The sequence below is a fragment of the Notolabrus celidotus genome, chromosome 15, assembly GCF_009762535.1.
Source record: "Notolabrus celidotus isolate fNotCel1 chromosome 15, fNotCel1.pri, whole genome shotgun sequence".
NCBI classification, from domain to species: domain Eukaryota; kingdom Metazoa; phylum Chordata; class Actinopteri; order Labriformes; family Labridae; genus Notolabrus; species Notolabrus celidotus.
The window spans coordinates 25526947-25547428 of record NC_048286.1 but is presented as its reverse complement, the minus strand read 5'-3'; the positions used below and the strand labels follow the sequence as shown (position 1 = coordinate 25547428).

At 41.2% G+C, this 20482-nt stretch overlaps 1 protein-coding gene across 1 annotated transcript in view; it reads right to left on the bottom strand.

The window, feature by feature from the left end:
* LOC117827431 (disabled homolog 1-like) overlaps nucleotides 1–20482 on the bottom strand; it is an 87146-nt gene that overhangs the window by 8549 nt on the left and 58115 nt on the right. Inside the window, exons 4-12 of the mRNA XM_034704043.1 lie at nucleotides 17833–17972; nucleotides 13177–13275; nucleotides 11082–11213; nucleotides 10552–10671; nucleotides 9018–9056; nucleotides 6974–7039; nucleotides 5180–5239; nucleotides 1379–1426; nucleotides 1046–1157 (exon numbers count right to left, since the gene is read on the bottom strand). Of these exons, the coding sequence (XP_034559934.1) occupies nucleotides 1046–1157; nucleotides 1379–1426; nucleotides 5180–5239; nucleotides 6974–7039; nucleotides 9018–9056; nucleotides 10552–10671; nucleotides 11082–11213; nucleotides 13177–13275; nucleotides 17833–17972 (816 nt within the window). The remainder of the gene's footprint in view (nucleotides 1–1045; nucleotides 1158–1378; nucleotides 1427–5179; nucleotides 5240–6973; nucleotides 7040–9017; nucleotides 9057–10551; nucleotides 10672–11081; nucleotides 11214–13176; nucleotides 13276–17832; nucleotides 17973–20482) is intronic.

Genomic DNA, 20482 nt, shown 5'->3' with positions numbered 1-20482 from the left:
TTTTACAGGCAGAAGCCTCAGGCAGAACCAGACTAATGTTAGACAGCCATCATGCATCAAGTTGGGTCTTAAAAGAGGGATAGAGGAGAATGAGAGAGAGGTGATGTAGACTGGTTTTATAAGAAAACCAATGCAGAAATGTATTACACCTGCAATTGTTTATAATTCCAAGCAGGGGGAGACTGCACTGGTTGCAAAAATAGTTTCATTTGTCTGAAACCAGGTGAGAAAATGAACCGATTCTTAGTAGATTGAAGAACACAGAAGACAATTTTTACAATGAGTTATAGTCTCAACCACTAGTTCCAACTCTTTTCAACACACCATGATGTGTATTGTGTCAATCATGGCCTCATTCTGAGTCACATTGATGGTAAAGTGCTCTTTGCTTTAGGGTGTACCTGTGGTGGACATGACACTACAACAGGAGTCTGTCCATAAGGAAGGGGCCATAACAAAAGTTTATGTTCCATCATCAAAATATGTTCACTTCTAGATGCAATAGATAACAAAACATCACTGAATGAGTTCATAAACCAATTACTTGATGGATGCAATGGTGGTAACTTTTATTAGTAATCGATAAAAGTACACAAATGAAACGTGTTTACCAATTCATGTGAATGTTGCCTTAAGAATTTGCAAGCGAAGACCATTTTGATAATGACGTCTGAGGCTTCAGCATGATCACTTGAAAAACAGCCTCTTTAAGCCGTGTTATTAATGCCAGGGGAAATGTGAAGGGTATGATGGATGCTTCTTGCGTGTTCTAGGTTGACTACTGTGTACCCTCAAGTATGCAAAACTCTCAGCATGGTCAATTAAGACACAACACTACGCAGTGTCTCTGTGGGTAACAGCATAAACACGCTGCTTCCTATGGTGTGTGGTCCTTCAGAATGCTGAGATAAATCCACATCCTGCACAAATCTGTGCAAGGCTCTTCACAAACTAAACATCAAAGAAAAACATCCCCAGCAGCACTTTATTCTCTTTTATGTGTTGTATTTTGAAAAAGATGCAGCGTGTCGGCCGGGAAAACTACCTGACGGCACGGAAGTGGGGCTGAAGGGGGCGTACATCTCAGCAGGATTGTGTTGCTGCTGCTGGCGGCTGCTCCTGCTGGGGTCCAGTGTGTTGGCAGGTGATGGGGGCATCTGGGAGACACACAAACACAGATGTCACCGCTATCAAAGTCAGCTAAAAGTCACAGCTGCACATTTATCTTTAATCTGCATTTCAGTCGGATATTCAGGTGATTTAGATCATGAAGTGATTTAACATTACAGATAAAACGTGGTGACGAAATATGGATGTAATTTCTCTGTGCAATACTTAAAACTTGTATCAAATATTAAAGAGAGGTAAAAGTACTTACCGAGGGGGGAGTGGACATGTCACCGAAAAGATCAAAGTGGTTGATATTCTGTGAGTCACACCAGGGAGGGAGAAAAGGAGAGAGACACAAAGTCCAGTGTTACATCACGACAGTGAGATCTGCACAGTCATGAAACCTTTTTATTCATCTGCAGATAGGGTATGGTGGTTGCATGGGTGGGGTAGGTGTGGGGAGTGAAATCTATTCACAAAGGCGGTTTGTGCTGCGGATGGCAAGAAACAACTATCCCCTCGTTTTCATTATCAGAAAATGGATCTAAAATGAATCTTTCATGGCTCGCTATAATTGAGTGGGTAAAAGGCTATTCAGTCCTATAAAACAGCCTCTGATTAGATATTCTTATGTCTGCCAATCAAGAGGGGGCCCCCATGAGAGCCTGCGCCTGCTTTATCATGCTGATTCTGCCCTCTGAGTGGTTACATACACAGAGGAGTATGTTTATTTCATAAAATGAATGAAAGAAGAAGCTCCTGGAGCCACTCGACCAGGACAATGAGGCCACCTCACTCTATAGGCAGACGTGACCCCTGAACTAGTCCCCTCTGTTCTCCACTAGCGCTGCTTAAAGGAGACCATGGAAAGGCAAAGTTGCATGAAATGTCTCTGGGGCCATGCACAAGCAGACAATGAATCACAGTAGGCACAAAAACACACAGGACACACAGGATTTGCATGCTTTAAATAAACAGATACAAACACATATTAAACAAAAGAAAGAAAAGGGGAGGATTTTGCAGCAATCTGTGTTGCCACTAACAGGGTGTTTATGTCCTCCTTGGATGAGCCGGGACATAGCACATTGCACAGTTTGCACGGCACTTTGGTACCACTGAGGGCCACAGAATGAGTCAGAATTTGGAAAAAGGTAAACATTGTACAGTGAAGTCTCTCCCTGCAGGCACTGACACACATCAGGGGAGCTCGAAGCTCTCAAAAAAGCTCCAACTGAATGAACAGACAAGCAGTAACACTTAGAGATATGGAAGCGCTGCTACTTATACCAGCATGGGCTGTTTGGGTGAGATAGCGAAGGGGGGGCAGGACAGTTTTTTATCTGTTTGATATGCTGAACAACAAGCACACCAACAGTGAAGAGCAGAGAAGCTCTAGAGCTGCTTTCAAAAGTTGCATGGAAATTCTCTCTGGCTGAATGTTGGGCGAAATAGGCTTGAAGGAATGTCTTTTTTTTAATGTTCTATAAGATATTAAATTGTAGTAACTCCATGGTGGTGAAAACGACAAAGTCTACCAGGATGAGATGTTATGTATTCTCACTTTGATGAAAGGGAGCGATCCAAATGCTTTTTTGTTCCCTTTCTGATGAAACTCATCATATTCACATGGCAGCCATTATTCTTCGACATCACACCCAGGTTGAGAAGCTCAAATGCTGTTTCATATCAGAAATTGTATGAGGGTACGAGATTTGATAAATAATTAGTATATCACCATTATCATATTGTAGTTTGGCCACATTTCAACCTAGAATAAAAGTCTTTAAGTCATAGTAAAAGCTACAGTTAAAATAATCAACAACCCAGCTAATATTCTTCATTGATTAAAGATGGTCTTCGTAGGAATGGTGTGAAAAACGTAACTTTTTTTCCGCTGGGTTTGGAGAAAAGGTCCAAATACCAATCGGTACTCATCGGCAGGTAGAGTAATTTGAGACTATTGTGAATTCTCTGCGTTTTCCAATGCCTTTGTATCAAGCAATGCTATTATTCCCTCGGTCTCGTTATGACAGACCAATCATAGCTAATCTCCAATCCTCTGTCCTGATTGGTTAAGGGGCGGCCCCTACTACGTCCTCCGATTGGTCATGAGTCCGGCACTATCTGGTTGGGAGGGATAGTGTCAACATTCAAAGTCCCTCTCTCTGAACAGATGTTAACTCTGTGACTACCAACAGCAGCTTTAAGTTAGACCATATGATAGGAAAGATGTGTAGTCTCCCTGCAGGTACTGACATTTCTTCCTTGATTGAAGAAATATTAGCTAGCTGAAGGTATTAATAAGGGGGTTGATTCAAAGCTAACATTAAAGATTTCTAAAGTTCAAGTCAACACATTTAATAATAAGAAGAAGGATGTACAATCCTTGCTAGCAAAAATATTAGCTAGCCAAGGGTAATGCTAGCAAGGGAGATGATTACAAGCTAATACTGACCGCTAAAATGTACAAACCAATACAACCTAGCTAGCATACCATTTGATAGTATTAGATAAAGTGATAGGAATAGGGATGCACAATATTGGATTTTTGCCGATATCTGATATGCCGATACTTTACAACTAATTTAGCCGATTACCTAATTGCAGCGATCATCAATTCTCTTCTGTATTGGAATTAGCGTACAGTTTTACGGTGATACTCTCATCACATTTGTTATGTAATATTTATATCTTGTGCAAAATAAGAAAAATACTTAATACTTAAAACTGCATATTTATTTATCACAATTGCTTTCAAACAAAATTCATACAAAAAGATAAATCCTACTTAAAACTTGGATGATGCTCTCCCTGAGACAATCATAACAATAACCCACAACCAGGGCAAATTTGACTAATTTCACATTTGACATAGTAAGTAAACCTAACCTCTGTTCACAGGGAACATGTGAAAAGTGCAACTGTACAGCAATTAAACCCAAATTAAATAAAATGGTTTACTCTTTGAAAGTAAATGTGCCTAAATTAGTCAGCTACATGTACCTTACAGACTGCTGCTAAATTCAAATTTAACTTAAAACATGAGCCCAACATGTGTGCAGAAGGCCATTATTTTATCGGTTAATTATAGTTGATTTTAAAGCCAATATCGGCCAATACCGATAATGTGCCGATAATATCATGCATCCCTAGATAGGAAAGGTTCTAAATCCTTGCAGGCTAAATGCTCGAGAAATAATGGTTATGATAGCAAGGGAGTTGATTCAAAGCTTAGGTCACAAACATTAGCTGTTGTGTTATATAGCTAATGAGTAACCATATGTTATAACATCTAATACTACCTGATGTCCCTCCAGTTTTCTATCTATGTATTTCCTTTGATGAATGAGAAGCAGTGAAATGAAAATGACTTGTCAACCTTGAACACAGCTGCCCAACATTATTACAGCTTTTGAGATTCCCACCCTGAGTTTGAAGTCATGGATCTGTGAATATGCAGAATTTCTGCAGATCAATATTCTGCTTAAGATACAGCTTTTATGAGTGTTTGGTGGCCTTGACTGTATGAAGCTGTGACTACACTGCATGCAGCGCATCCCAACACCCACCCAACCTACAAACCTCTCATCCTCATCCTCTGAGGAAGATGCAACAGCCACCCTTCTCATAAAGTCGGTCCACTGCAAACATATTCCATTCAGACTGGTTCTTGTCTGGACCATCTGGTCCCGACACGCATCAGATTATGCACAGGATTGGATTTTGGATACGAAGCCTGCCCCTTTAATGTTCTGTGAAATTGCTGACAAATCTGACTTTGGTCGACCAATCAATTAGTCTTATCTCCTCAGGCAGGCCAAATGTAGCCTTGTTTAATCATCACAATCGTTGCAGAAAGCGGATGCAGACACAGACCCCTGTCTGACTTGTCCATGGTATGAAAACGTGTTTTAGAGCCTGTGGGCTATAATTCACGACTAAAAATATTAATGACAATCAAAAAATTGTCAAAGGGGGCTTAAGGCTCTTCTTGCAAGAGGATCTCTGAAGAGAGGTTTGTAAGGTGAAGAATAAAGATACAAATAATAAAAAATAAAACACCTACAGTCATGAAATGGCGTTTTGGAACATCATAGATCCCTTCCTTCTGCTGACTGGTTGGGACCTGTGTTGGATTGGAGGTCGTTCAAACGTAAAGAACAGAACAAAAACAGGAGCTGACAAGAACTCAAACATGTCTATTGAAAAAAAAGAAAAGGCTTGCTGCATCAATTTAGCCCATTTTTATATCTATTTCTATCTTTCAGAGCAATTGGATTATGCAAATTCTACAGCTGTTTTGTTGAATCAATTCTACTTAAATCAATATTGATTGCTAGCAATGCTTGAGGATGCTGTGTGCTGGTTCTGTGAGCAAGAAAACCTATTGTTATTCTGCAACAGTGTGTCTCAACTGGTTCATCTGACAATACGAAGATGCCTCAGCTCTGCCCTCCTTTGTATACTTCCCTTGCATTTATTCTAACTATCTGTCACTTTTAACCTCACTGCCTTTCTCTCCACACTGGCTGCGACTGGTTAACTTTTTGTAACGTTTTCCCCAAGTCTATTGATCTTGTTTCATTCTGAGATCAAATGGCATGGCAAGTGATTAATCTCTCTCTCTGCATCTTTCATCTTCAGAGGAACCCAAGATACAGAGAGACGAAAAGAGGAGGAGGAGGAGAAGGCGAGAAAAAGGGCGGGAGGGGAGGTGGGATTAAACAATACCAGCAGTCCCAATGGTCTTAACTGGTCGCTCAAATGGTCTAAAGCCAAAAGGTCAAAGTGTTGGATATAAAAAATAGGAGCTTTGCGTGAACTCTCCTAACAAAACAGCTGACCTTGACAGTTCTGCTGTTGCTTTAGATGCTATGAGGGGCGTCAATGTGAACACACAGACGCTCCCTTTTTTGTTTTGAATATCTTTAAAGTTATATTCCAAAAGATTTGGGGAAACTGAACAGTTGTCAGTTCTTTTTGCAAAAGTGTGTCTGCGTATTACACTCTTTAACTACCCTGCTTCTATTGGTAGCAGCCAAGTCTACCATTTTCATTCACACTGCCTTCCTGCACACAGAACAGCAACAGAAAACTCTTTGTCATCCAGTTTAAATTTATATCTAATTGATATTAACCTCAACTTTTGCTCTGCCACTGTATCCCTGGCATATGTAATTGATGTTAATGCTAACTTGCACTGCTTCATGTTAAAAGCTATCAACTAGCGAAACATGTGGATGCTTATTTTGAAGAATCTGGGAAAATTGCGTGTCACTGATGTTAAAGCTAAAAATAATACATTTAGCAAACAAGGTGTAGCGTATTTCCATTAGTTTTGAAACAGGATTGGTTCGAATATTCTGGGATGCAGGGATTAATTTAGAGGCAGCAGCAGGAGGACCAATATTACCATGTCTTGCTGCTGAGTTGAAAACTTCCTGCAGCTGCAATTATTGCCTCAACTCTTTATTAAATAGCCTATTTCATTTCACGACACTGTTCATAGACACACCAACTCCTCTTATGTTGAAGAAGCTGCTTAAGTGTTTGATCTGTTTAACAAAAAAAACACAGGTTTTGACTCAAATCTAATAGATTACAGATTGAACATTAAAATTACTTTTTGTCTGCCCCTTTTTTTGTTCAAAATCCTTTCATCTTCAGCCACAGTAAACAGAAACCTTTGTTTGATCTACTTCTAAATCTCCAGAAAATCCTATCACCACAAACAAGCTGCACTCTGTAACCTCTATAAGGAAGGAGCTATAAAGTCATGTTGTTAGTACTGTTACTATTATCATCTATCACAAGGTATGAAAAGGGAGAAAAGAAAGGGGGGCAATGCTTTTCTTTGTACCTGATAAACGCTCTCCTCTGACTGGGGGCCACGGAGGGGTTCGTGTCCAGCCTCAAACACTATGTACTAAAGAACAGAAGTAGTGGGCAAGGTGTAGAGGTGCAGAGAATAATGAGATGGGAAGACAAAGAGGAGGGTTGGCATATTAAACAGAGAGATACAACAAGAGAGCAAAACATGACGAGAATAAATGAAAGAGCAGGGGAGCGGGGATGGCGTTGAGTGGGGAGCGAAATGAGATCAGGAATATAAAGGGTATAAAAAAAATGGGGCATGGGAAAAAGAATGGGGGATATGAAGAGAGAAAGAAAAAAGAGTGAGGTGGGAAGAGGAAAGAGCACAAGTATAATAGGTCAGGCAGTAGTTAAAGGCATCGTGGAGGTCTTAGTCAGAGGTCTCTTGTTCAACAACAGAATTGTAGTGCTCCACCTCAGACCTGCAGGTCAGAAAAACTGCTTGAGATCCTCAAGCCCTCAAATCTGTCAGTCGCTTGCCTTATGGTTGATATTATTAAATGTCTTAGTGGATCCCACATTTAAGTAGGCTTGACATTTTGGGAAATAACACCGTTCACTTTCTTGTCAATATTAAGACAAGAAGATTGATACTTTACTCTAATATGTGTGGAAAACGTGTAACTTTTAACCTGGTTAGCTTAGCATTAGGGAGCAAACTGCTAGTACTTCTCTGCTTGGTTTTAACAAAGTTTGCCCACAAGTCCAGCACTGTGTTTTTCATCAACTAAAGGTCTGATGTAGAATATCTGTTTACAACCCTCTTCAGGACAGAATAAGACCAACATAGAAATAAAGGTCATTCTTTAAAGAATGACTGTAACAAATGTGGAATATTTTAGGTTAGTGAATAAAAACTGAACAATTGTGTGAAAAGGGGAAAATGACCTAGTTACTGTTTTGATGCAAAATCTCATTAGCAGAATCAAAGTAGGTCATTGTACTGAAGCTCCTAATTACTTACAGTATCCTCTGTGAACATTAGCAGGCAACACAAACAATTATGAAGAAAATAAAAATAGTTTGGAAAAAGAAAAGAAAAAAAGAATGTAACATAACTTTGTGGATCTAATATTTTGTTCCCCTCACTCTGATATCTCTTGGGGGTATGGAGAAATGTCAGGTTTCAATGTAGATTGTCATTTAAATTTAATTTTAGGTGTTTACAAGAGCAATGTCAAAGTATTTTAGCAAACTGGACAAAGATGTTTGTAGTTTTGTTGACTAAAAGAGTGAAACTCATGACAAGGTCTGAAATTAATTAGCCTTAAACAAAGAAAATATCAAATATTAATTAGTGAACTTTGTGGGTGCTGATAGGACCAAAGTAGCTGTTTCCACATATTACTATTCTTTTCTTTACTGTACAGACATGAGTGTAGTATCAATCTTCTTAGAAAGATAACAAATATGTGTATTTCCAAAAATGCCAAAGTACTCCTTAAAGATTATGGCCACAGTCTGGAGTTTTGTCAACCAACATCAACATAATCAAAGGCTGCAAATGGAATGATTTTATGCAAAAACACACTTCAAGAGCAAAGAACAGAGGTGATCTGGGAGGTGGCTGGACGTACCACTGAACATAGCATTCAGAGTAAGAGTTAGTGTTGTCTGTATTCAGTGAGCAAACACAGAGAAAAAGAAAAATCATGTTCAGCCAAATAAATAAACAGGGCAAAAAACAGGGGGTAACAACCAGTCAGGTGGGGTAGGGAGCGTGTCTTTGGAAGAAATCAGGACAGACACAGATCAACTTAAAAATATGGTTTACAACACTGCACTGGCAAATGGGAGTTGAATGGTTGAACAAAACTGTCCACTTGGATGGTCTACTTTGTATTACTGGGATGGTGAAATATCATGAATCATTAATTCAAGCAGATAAGTGACCGGAGGAGATATTTGAATTAAGGATTAATAATTTTTGTGGATTCCAAGCTTTAAAAGTGAAAACAGCACCAGTGAAGCTGGAAAAGCATCAAGGTCACCAGTGTTTGGTTTCCTGCTCTGTGTGCCTGCAGACCTACCTGGTAAACTGGATCGTCCACTTCATCCTCCAGGATGGTCTGTGCAGAGGTCAGACAGAGGGCAGATGACACATTTTGTTTTCATGAATAAGAAAGAGCAGGAAGATTTAGAATAGAAATACATAGAGGAAAGGTGTCAAACAACACAAAACAATAGACATTTTCTACAAACAATTAATTCATCATTCAGGTGCACACTGAATATCCTGATCTTTGGCATTATTGCAATGCCAGCAGAATCAGAAACACATACTGTTAATAGAAAAACAGGGGTTGCTGTCACTGAACAAGCTGGAACCAGTTGATAGCTTATAAATAATGGTGCCAGATGCAACACCCAATACTGCACTTTTGGATGCATTAGAAGCTGATATTGGTTCCACACACTGCTGTTGGTATAGAGACTAACATAGGTAGGGACAAGTTATCACTATCAATATGGTAGTGATAATCATCTTATGGTAGTGACTAACTGGTATTAGTTGGGAACTGGAAACTATCCATGGTAGTATTGTTATGGATACTGGTATCTTTACTATTATTGGTAGGGATACTAGGTAGGGTTTTGGTAAGGTAACTAATGTTGGTATGCATACTGGTACCAGTAAGGATACTAGTATCTGTACTTAAACTGGAATCTATGGTAGAGTAATAGGGCCAGGGATAAAAAAAAGTATGTAAGGAGGATTATTTTTCTTTATGCACTCCGACAACAAAGTCTTATCCCAGTTATATTCCTCTTCACTAAAGTTCCCTGAAGTTAGCATAAAGCTATGGGTTAATCTGTATATATGTGCTTGCTACTTATGAATCATATCCTGCAATGAGTAACGTTTGAAGTTGTAAACAATAATAGAAATCCGGGCAGCCACAGTAAGATAAACAGTTGTCATGTAAATTATCACAAATCATTCACAACTGGTGCCCAGTTCTTCTCCCTTTGATGGTGTGAGTCACTGCATGAAGACACTGCTACTACAGGAAGGAGGGGTTGTGATATCATAGCATGCTTCCTAGTCTACAGGATTGCGCTAAATTTTGAGATCAGTGGCAAACAAAGACAAAAGGGAGACTCAAAAAAGGCAACTTTCGTTTAACTTGTATTTTGACTTTATATTCCACGTTCTGACTTTTTCGCGTCAGAGCATAATGAAAAAAACCCTCCTGTTCTCATTATTTCTTCTCATCCCTGGCCCTAATAATATCAGAAATATCCCACAAGTATCAGTATCAGTACAACTTTAAAACATATATATTTACTATACGCATACATTTTCTGTCACACATTCATGACTCCATCAAAAAAAAGAGGGCCCAAACTTGTTGCATTTTCATTACATCAAGATTTTCAACATGGAAATGGTGGTGCAGGCAAACACAGTTTGCAATGCACTTCAGAGCAGGCTCGACAGTGTAAAGATCCCTGTTGTGGGAATGAGTTGCTGGCTGTGTAATAATGTGTTATCTCGCCTCGGAATGGGAAATGAAGCTGAGAGAAAAAAAAAAAAGCAGAAATGTGTTCTGAATTTCCTACCTGGTAGACCGCCTGCTCGCACTGTTTGTCCTTCTGAGCCTTCTTCTCCATCTCCTCCCGCTGTTTAATGTCGTAGATGAGTGTGAAGAGGTCACGCAGGTCAATGATGAGAGGCTCGGCCTTGGAGAGGAGGGAGAGGAGGTTGTGGATAATTAAGTACTATATATACGGTATATTGTAGGTTTCACAAAAGTCCGGATGATGAAAGTGAGCTCCACAGTTTCATGCAGCAGTTCCACAACATATCAAATATATTCACATCTTGAGATTTTACCAAAAAGCATATTTAATTAAATCTATTAGTAAATGATTTACAAGACAGTGCCAGGCCTTAAATATCCACAAAGCTTGAATATTTCATAGTAAGGCTTTTGCAATGCAATGACTTGGTCTCAAGCCTAATCACATTAGTGCAGCTTTGAATAATGTTCAAATCAAAAGTCACTTTAACGGTCAATAACTTCACAGTCTGTCTCAGAGGACCTGCGACTTGACTTGAACAGCTCCAGCAGAGTGGAAAAAGCACTCACCGACTGTGCCGTCTTGATGGCCACAAACCTGTGGTGACCCTCCTTCCCGCAGACATAACCAAAGGCCCTGTGGTCCCTGGTGTCCTTGGCGATGTAGCTGATCTCATGGACTGAGTGATGATGCAGGAGCACCTGGGAGGCAGAGAGGTGTAAGTGTTAAATCAATAAAAGCCAATGTGGACAACTCAAAATATAAAAAAAACAACAACTACTGTATCTCCTCTTCTTTATGGAGATAGCAAATGTAAAACATGGCGTGGTTTCATAATGTTTTACAAGTACAAGAACTGTACACTGTGTTGGCAGGAAAAGTAGGTCAAAGCTACTTTAAACATCTTTGCATAATGTTGAGCCAAAAGCAGCCAACCAACACAGAGAAAGCCAAACTGTGTCTGACAGAGGGAGGAGAGATTCAGGCTGTGCAGATCTCTGTAATATATGGATGCTTTCGAAAAGACGAGGCAACAAAAAACATCACAAATATAATCTTGTGGCATGGTATTTGTTGTGTGTTGTTGCATCAGACTGAATGGCAGATATCATGTTGTTTGATTATTTATGTCCAGCTTTGATTTCAGCAGGATTTTTGACGGCTGTGATCCCGGCGAATGAAAAACACCAAATTAGCAAGCGCGATAATCTTCTTTTAAAATTGAGTGTATTTGTTGATTGCTGGGCAGTTCTTACCCCCATGCAAAAGCTCACAAACCATTTTTATATACACACACATAAAGAGTAATCCAGCTGTCACTCGGGCACACCCACCTGCGGCTCCACTATTAGCACAGATAAGCTAAGTCACTGGGGAGGAGCTTTCATTTGAATATTAGCAGATATTCAGCAGGGAACGTTGCTGGTAACGCCTCAGATTAATGTAAAATACAAAACTAATATGACTTGTCGACTCAATTCAGCAGAGAATCATGTCAGCTTTACATAAAGTATTTCCATCTAAATGCTCGCTGACGCTGCTGCCTGAGCTGGAGTGATCCCCGCTTCCACCATAATAACTCAGCGGGGATATTAAGTGTGGAGTGTTATTTACTGCCGGTAATCAGTAAATAAAATGAAGAGCATTAGGGGCATGATTTCCAAAACAACAAATGAGCTTGTCAAAAGCTGGTGAGCTGGTTGGTGGTGGCGGGAGGCTTAATGTTCTTTTGCATCACAGCCGGAAGACACGCTGCCACCATCACCAGCAGCCGCATTAACAGAGATATGATCAAAGATGAGTTCCTTTTTTTTTTTTGTATTTTGGAAATAGACAGTCTAGGGTTAGGGGTGGGGGTCGGCTGCCATGGGACCAAAAGCTGTTGCGTAATTATCAGTTTAGCTCTAACGACAGCTGAGGTGGAGCCGTGGTGTAATTAGCATTAGCAGCAATGATCATTAAGGGGTGGAACTGAGTGCTAATTATCGGTTAGCGCTGATGAGCAGAGTGGGCCTATCCAGCCAACACTACGCCCCAGGATGGGGGGGAGAGTGGAGCCCCCTCGATCATCCTGTAATGGAACAGCAGGCCTTTGAGTTCGCCAAGGGGGATGGAAGCCAGGATGGAAGCAGGAAACAGCCCGTCTCATAATATCACCATAACATTGCTCACTGTGCTATCATTAGAAGGCAGACAGGGCCTGAGTGATCTTAAGTGGGTCCTCCAGCATACCCCTTAATCCTGCTTGGGTGTGTTAAAACCAGTTTAAATAGGGTCAAATATCAAATGTAGTATCTGCTATTTAATGCTGTCAAGTTCAATTTCTATCAGCCAAAGGGCAAACGCTTCATAGAAAGGGTGGTGTTGCTAATTTAGCATCTATATGTAAAGGAGAGTTCGGCTCCTTGCAAATGCAGTGAGGAAAAAGACAGCATAACCTTGTGAATCATCTATCTCCTGTGCAGGTATTCCAGTTGTACTCAGATGTCAACCATGCCAGCCAGGCTTTTTTTTAAGATGGCGGCCCTGGCAGCCATTGTGAAGTGAACCGTGCAAGCGTCTGCCCTCTGGATGTCCTATACTGTAGGTTCACGGTGGAGCAGCTGGCAGAGGCCTCGCGGCGCAGCTCTGCCACAAGGCCCGCTCGCCTCACATGCTACTCACCCCTGATCTTTCACAGTAAATCTTGATCCCGCCGAAGGAGACCGTCAAGAAGACTCTCTGCTTGTGCTCCCCTTTGGAACGTGCCGAGGACGCCATACCCTGCAAGAGATTAAGGGCAACGGCGTGATGAGATGAAAGGATAGGAGCTTGGCGTGAAAAGACAGTGGGCCTTTCTCTCTGCAGACTCAGGTGAGTGTGACAGTGGGAGATATGGGGGGAGTAGGGGGGGGGGTGGGGGGGTGACAGGAGTTACATAAGGTGTGATAGGACAGAATGTTCTTTCATGTGCCTTTTCTTGAAGCTTTACTCTCAGAGGAATTCACACTTTATTATTATTGCAGCCCTTTTTTTCCCTCAAGCACCTTTCTTCTTTTTTTTTCTCTCTCTTTTCTTAAAGTAGGTCTACCTCACTTCAACGTGACATACACGAGTGCGAGCTAACAACAATAAGGTGAGATTTGCTGACAGAATGGATCGCGCTGCTGACCGACCGGCTCGCTCCAACAACTTCACATAGTGCTGACTGAACAGCCAATTCCAGCCTTTGATGTGCCTTTTTTTTCCCATGGACCTCAGCAGCTCCTTTTTTGTTAAACTCCTAACTCTAATAAAGAAACAATTAACATTTTCACCGTGTTTCGTTTGATGCGACCTGTGTGCTTGACATGTCTCTTATAGAACAAAGACTGCGCAAGAAGAAAAGGGAAGGAGGAGAGGAGACAAGAGGAGAAGAAAGACCTGTCTGCCGTGAAGAAACATCTTACAAAACTGCAGACCCAGTAACACTGGCAAGTGAACATCAGCTACAATCCATTCTTTTAAAGCTTAGCTAATATTTGAAACCCAGGCTATTAATCACCATCAAGATCTGCTTCTGTGGAGAGAGGTTAGAGGAATCATATCCATCCATCTTGACACATAAATGTTCATTCATATGAGGAGAGGAGAGGATAAAAGGAGATGGATAAGGAGAAGAAGCACCAGGGATAAGGAAGAGATGAAGTGAGTGAGAAAGGGAGCAGGCGGGCGGGAGAGTCGATGAACGTTGTCAATCAGCCATTGGCTTCTCCATTTGGTGGATTAGTCCTCAAGGCAGCAAGAGGCAGCTCAATAGAGACCCCGTCCCCTCCTCGTTTCCCTGTCCAGATAATAGCAGGTTGGTATCGACTACCCCATTGACTGTAACTGGCTGGTGGCTGGTGACTACTGGAGTCATATGGAGGGCATGGCGGAAATGTCAGATGTAGGCAGCGAAAAAGTTGTTTTATTGGACATATCACTCGGACTGGATAAGGGTGATGAAAGGCTTTACCTCCTGGCTATTCTGCTCTCTCCATAGGGCTACCCACACATTTAAGCTCAAGAAAAGTCTGTGAGAAGATATTTAAAGAAAAAAAAGCTATGCATATACAGTATGTCCTATTTTGGAGGAGGATTTATCCCATAGCCACCTTCTGTTAAGATGCTTATGTGCTGCTTTTTTCCCCAACAAAGAGAGTGATAAGTATTTCCTGCTTTATACTTTGGAGCCAGAAAGCACCGCTGGCATTTAAGAGGATACAGAATAAACTTTAGAGAAGAGGAAGCATATTTCTGAGTGTTATTTAACTCTTGTGGATAATTGACAGTTTGCTACACTCTGAAGATAATTGTAAAATCATAACAAGGGCATTCATAATAAGACACGGCAGGTCAGTAAAGCTTTTGATTGCTTTGTGATGTATTATTAACACCTGGATGCATGAGCCAGAGATTCCTATAAAACTGCTTTCTTTGCTAAAGTCAGTGTACCTGAACTGTTGATTATTAATTGTTACTGTGGGCTAGCTCGCAGTTTTTATTCTAAGGGATTCAACCACTGGGTCAGGGATGTTTGATCATTTAAAATTCACATTAATAGCTGTCGTGTTGCAGGTATTTTTGAGTTCATAAGACATCCACAGTGATCCCGCCACTACAGAAACATGGAGAGCGCAAAGTAGTGTAATGTCATTGATAATTTAAATCTCCAGCCACTCATGTCTTGTGTTTTCCATTTTTCCTGCCTTATTTGATGTTGTAACTTATTCATGTCTACTTGTGTTTTTCTCCCTATGCTTTGTAAGTTCTCTCTAAACAATTGCTTTAAATGTGTAGCATAAATAACTTTGACTTACTTGCAACAATCAAAATCTGGCAAAATGTTAGCTCTCACCATATCATGGAATTTATGTTGAGTTAACAAAGAGGGGGCTAGACAGTTGATAAAATCTTCTATCTGGAAATGACGGAAATGAAAACTGCTGACTGGAAATAAGAAACCAGTTTTGGAAAGTGTCACCAGCATATTGGTGGCTAACTCTAAAGATTCAACAATAGATAAACGTAGTGCTTGGAAAAGTAATATACAAGAAGAAATTGAGGATGGATTGGTATGAAACTTATCTAAAATCTCAAAAGCAGACTTTAAATGTAAGTCGTAAACTAGTTCAAACAGGTGATGAGAATGTACATAGCTCTTGTCAGATTTTTCCATACGTCTGCAATTATTCCAGTTTTCTGGACTGAGAGTTTAAATGAGAGAGGTATTATAGAGGGATGTCAGAGGTGTGTTACACCAACACCCCTTTATATATCCGACTGTGTGAGCTTGGACTACATCCAGGACTTTAAACGAACACAGAGACAAACCAGACTCTTGGACTTTGGACTTCTTCATGCCTATAAAAGCTTTTAGATTTTGTTGAAAGGGGTATGAATGCTCCATCATTGAGACTCTGAATAAAGGGACTTTTAAATTGTATCAGTTTGGAAAACTCACTGGCATTACCATGGGCTAGTGAAATGACCTTGTTCAGCTACAGGAACCACACATGAACATAATAGCTAGGAGTTTAAGCCTCATCTGAAGAGACATTGTAGAAATGTAGGGTAACATTCAGGTTTGTTTTTGATTTGTCTGATATCAATGAAGGTTAGTGTGTGTCTGTTGGGGTGTGCAATGGAAGTATCTGTGTTAAAACTGTGGTTCTAGGTTTCTTTAGTGTCATGTTAAAGACAGGGAGCAAGTACAGCTTTGTCATTTTCATACTCAGCGAGGCAGATGTCTGTCTAACATGAGTCTGGTTCTGCTCGAGGTTTCTGCCTTTTAAAAGGAAGATTTTCCTTGCCACTGTAACTTGCTAAATGCTGCAAAGTGTAGAGTCCTGTCTGTTAGATGGGACTGGATCTTATCCTGACTTGATGTTAGCAGTGTTGCCAACTTTGCAACTTTGTCGCTATATTTAGTGTATAATGTATCACGCATGTGCGAAGACACCGCTGGCTGATCCCGCCTACTGTCTCTTTTTGGCCCATTTTGATAGTTAATGTAGATTTTATACAATAAATATCTTGAAAACGTTATGGTTGAAAAATGTAATGTTTTACTTTGATTTGTTGTAGGCACCTAACTGAAGTTATAAACATATTTAGGGTGTTTTTTACTCTCTTTTTGTCTGTCCCTCAATATTACACGTCTCTCCTGCAGCGTCCATTACAATTCAGATTATGCATATTAAGTGATGATGTCATTTAGCGACTTCTAGCGACTTTTAGAACAGCCAACAGCTACTTTCCTCACTGAGGAGTTGGCAACACTGGATGTTAGATCTGTATTAGTAGTTTAACATAGAGTAAGGTCTAGACCTGCTCTGTGTGTAATTGCGTCTTGAGATAACGTTTGTTGTGATTTGGCACTTTATAAATAAAGATTGATTGATTGATATTAACTGCATGAACAGAATTAAGCACACAGAAACATTCAGTATAATGAGTTTACTGTATGTTTTAGTGTACTTAAAATACACACTGCTAAACCGTGTCATCCACAATTACAAGTATGAGGACTTCTATCCGACTTTGTCACTTACTTCAGGGGTTAATTTGACCTAATTTACTCGCAGCATTCTGTAAGGAAAACAGGCTTTAACATTATCTGGGTCACATTATCACAGTTTGCATATGTGCTACAAGTAAAATATCATGGACTTAGTTTTAAAAATAGAAAACTGTGACTGACATGAGAAGACGTATGAGGCAGACAAATGGGGGAATGGGGGGTAGTGTTGGTGTTCTTGCAGACATTTGCTGAAAAAAGTGAACATTTCCTAAGTGACATTCTGCTTTAAGTCTCAGGATAAGGAGCCAGTTTGCCTCCAAGGTCAGGAAATCTGTATGAATAAATGCAGAGAGCTTTGAGCATCACTAAAATATGACAGCTTATTAGAGGAGGGAAATGTACAAAGCTGCAACCATTTTGCAAAAAGGATATAAAACTGAGCGTATGCTAGCTTCTCTGCATAACAAAGAGATAATGGATAACATGGCTGGACTTTTTTTGTTTAATCCCGTCTGGTCAGTTCTTTACAGAAGCATCAGTGACTCATTTTTAGGACAAGGCAATTCCTATGACTCATTCAACAGACAATACAGACATGCCCGGGCAAGTCTTTTCCAAATCTGACTGAGATGAGTGAAGTGGCTCCATGATGTCCCCACAGACACACACACACACACACGCACGCACACGCACACATGCACACACGCACACGCACACACACACACACACACACACACACACACACACACACACACACACACACACACACACAGATATAAACACGCAGAATTCTGCACCTTCAGCTTCATCATGGAGTCCTGGCACAGCTTGTCCCCACGCGCCGCCGTCACCTCATCAATCCCGATCAGCTTGGCCTTGTAGCGCACGCCATCTCCACGGAAACGCTTAATAAGCCCCGCCTCAGTGCGGTCTTGACCTGCGGTGGGAGAGAGACAGAATAAAAAAAAAAAGTGAGGACAAGAAATAAAGAAGAGAAATTGGAACAGGGAGTGATTACAGGAAACAAGGATGAGTGAGCTCAACTGAATCGAACAACTTTGGTATCGTGCCCCGCTGGAGGTAAAGAGGCTAGTCTGTGTGTTGTTTGTGTATGTGTGTGTGTGTGTGTGTGTGGGTGCAATTGTGTGTGAGGGAGTTGGCTCCTCTGGTATAAATATTTATGGCATAGGAAATGCAGAATGAATAGCAAATTAGCAGCAAGCGAGCAAGATTGAAAGAAAATTGAACTTGAAATTGGAAATGAAGTTGGATGAAGTCAGCGGACTAAATGAGAAAACAACTGGAACATTGGGAACACTCTGACATCGTCGATTGCAGGGCATTGTGGGTCATCCACACAGAAAGCTCGGGTAAAGGGGGTTACAAGGTGACTGAGTGGGGGGCTCTCATTCCTGCGCCTCACCCATGTCCGTTGTTCCCATGGGTGCTATTGCGGGGTGACAAACCAGCTTGAATGGCGACTATTGAAGAGAATCATTTCGGTCCAGTGCTCACCCATAATCCACCAGGCCCTCCCTGGGTGATGGATGTCGGGTGGGTGGTGGGATGGCGGTGTGAGACATTTGCAAATGTGTGTCTGGATGGCCTCGGGCTTCATAATGTCAACCCCTCCCTTCTCCCTCTCCATCCCTGTTGGAGATTATTCTGTCTGTCAATCTGTGCGGCTGTCCTGACACCACCTTGACACAGACACCTTTCTCATTTTTGTCTTGGTGCCGTCTGCCGTCATACTTTTTTATTACACGCTTGTGAGCCTCGAGCACTGCCTCATGTGTCTTACAATGTATAAAACATCCTCTCGTAACCTGCACGGGAATTGTCAGCCGCAGAACACAGACTCCTGTCGCATTTACACGAAGAGATAGCAGGATTGCAAAATCAAGGTCACTGGCACCTTGGAGAATTTAACAGTTTTCAGGCTCCTTGCTCACTCGATTCTAGGTCATGAGCCTGCACAGTGCATCAGTTAACGCCTAGGATTTGTGCATGGAGAGAACAATGTTGAGCATCCCTCACAAAGACTGTCAGACACCACAGCAAGGAACCAAAACAACCATATTCCAACCAGAGACACATGGTACACGACTTAATCCACGCTCCATAAAAGGAATTTCTTCTTCCATCTCTGCAATTTTCAAAGAAAAATCAGCAGTTCAAATGCAAGTACTTGTCTTGGCTACGCACACCCGCTCACTAATTCATGAGGGCACAATTCTCAAAAGGGGGGGAGGGCTTGACGATGCTAAAGTCATTAGAGTCTCTAAGCAAGTGAATGTCAAATCTGGGTCTAATTCAGACTTGTTTCTCTGCCAGAGGATAATGAGTCTTATATACAGCCACCGTGTACCTCTGAACATTAACCAGACGCTGCCTGACATGCATGCAGGAGCCATGAAGAGAAATTAACATCCCTCCTTTGATGACAAAGTCACTAAAAAGACGAACTGTAGAGATTTCTGTGCATGTGCAAGAGAGGGTGGACTGAAACGATAATTACTGCCGTGCATGATTCAAACCATTCCTCAAACAGCGGCTGTAGTCTTTTCATACAGCGTTATGTATTCCATCCTGATTTTACTGACTCATACACTCTGTAATGTAATGTAAAATGCATGCTGCTCCAGTTGCATTTTAAACACTATCGGTCCAATTCAGTGCGGCTCTCTCAGATGAGCTTTAACCAGATGTTCTGTGCCATTTGTTTCTTTACATACAGCGTGCCATTTCCCCTAATAACACTTCAGAAGAGATTTAGAGCTTTATGCACAGATCCTCAAAAAAAAGTAGGCCTTGCATACCAAATGAGAGTCTTGACACAGTGGCATAACTCGTACGCTACGTGCTCTGGGTTCAGATCAAGACAAGCGAGTGTGCTGTATTTGAAAACTAAAGAGCTGCAGGGCATGCTGTTTCATGTTGTTACACACTGTAAGAGAGGAAGAGGGGAGCAGGAGAAGGTGTGTGTATGTGAGGGGGGGTGACATATATTCCTCTGGCTTCTTGGATTTACAACTATCCAAGGTTGAACAGTCCTCACCATATTTCTGGCCCCATAAACCTGATACTTTGTCTGACAGAGGCCTACCTAAAGCCTTGTATGCTGTCGGTGTGTTCCCAGGTGCATCCTGCTCATCAGAATACACGTCTGCCATTTCAGAGTCTTTCCCCTGAACATTTCCAGTTACCCTCATACTCATCTAAGAACAACTCGAGTGCCACAAAATTGCCAAATCTTCAAATACGGTCCACGGGCGGGACTTCAAAAGACCTAAAATCAGATTTGACTTCCATCTCTCCACAAATAGGCCCTGCATGCACAAGTCTGATGGTAATAATTTGTCTGACAGAGCGCAAAAGCCTCGTCTCCTGTTAGTGTGTGTCTAAGTGAATCTTAACATTGGACAACTTGCCCGCAATTTGGAAGTC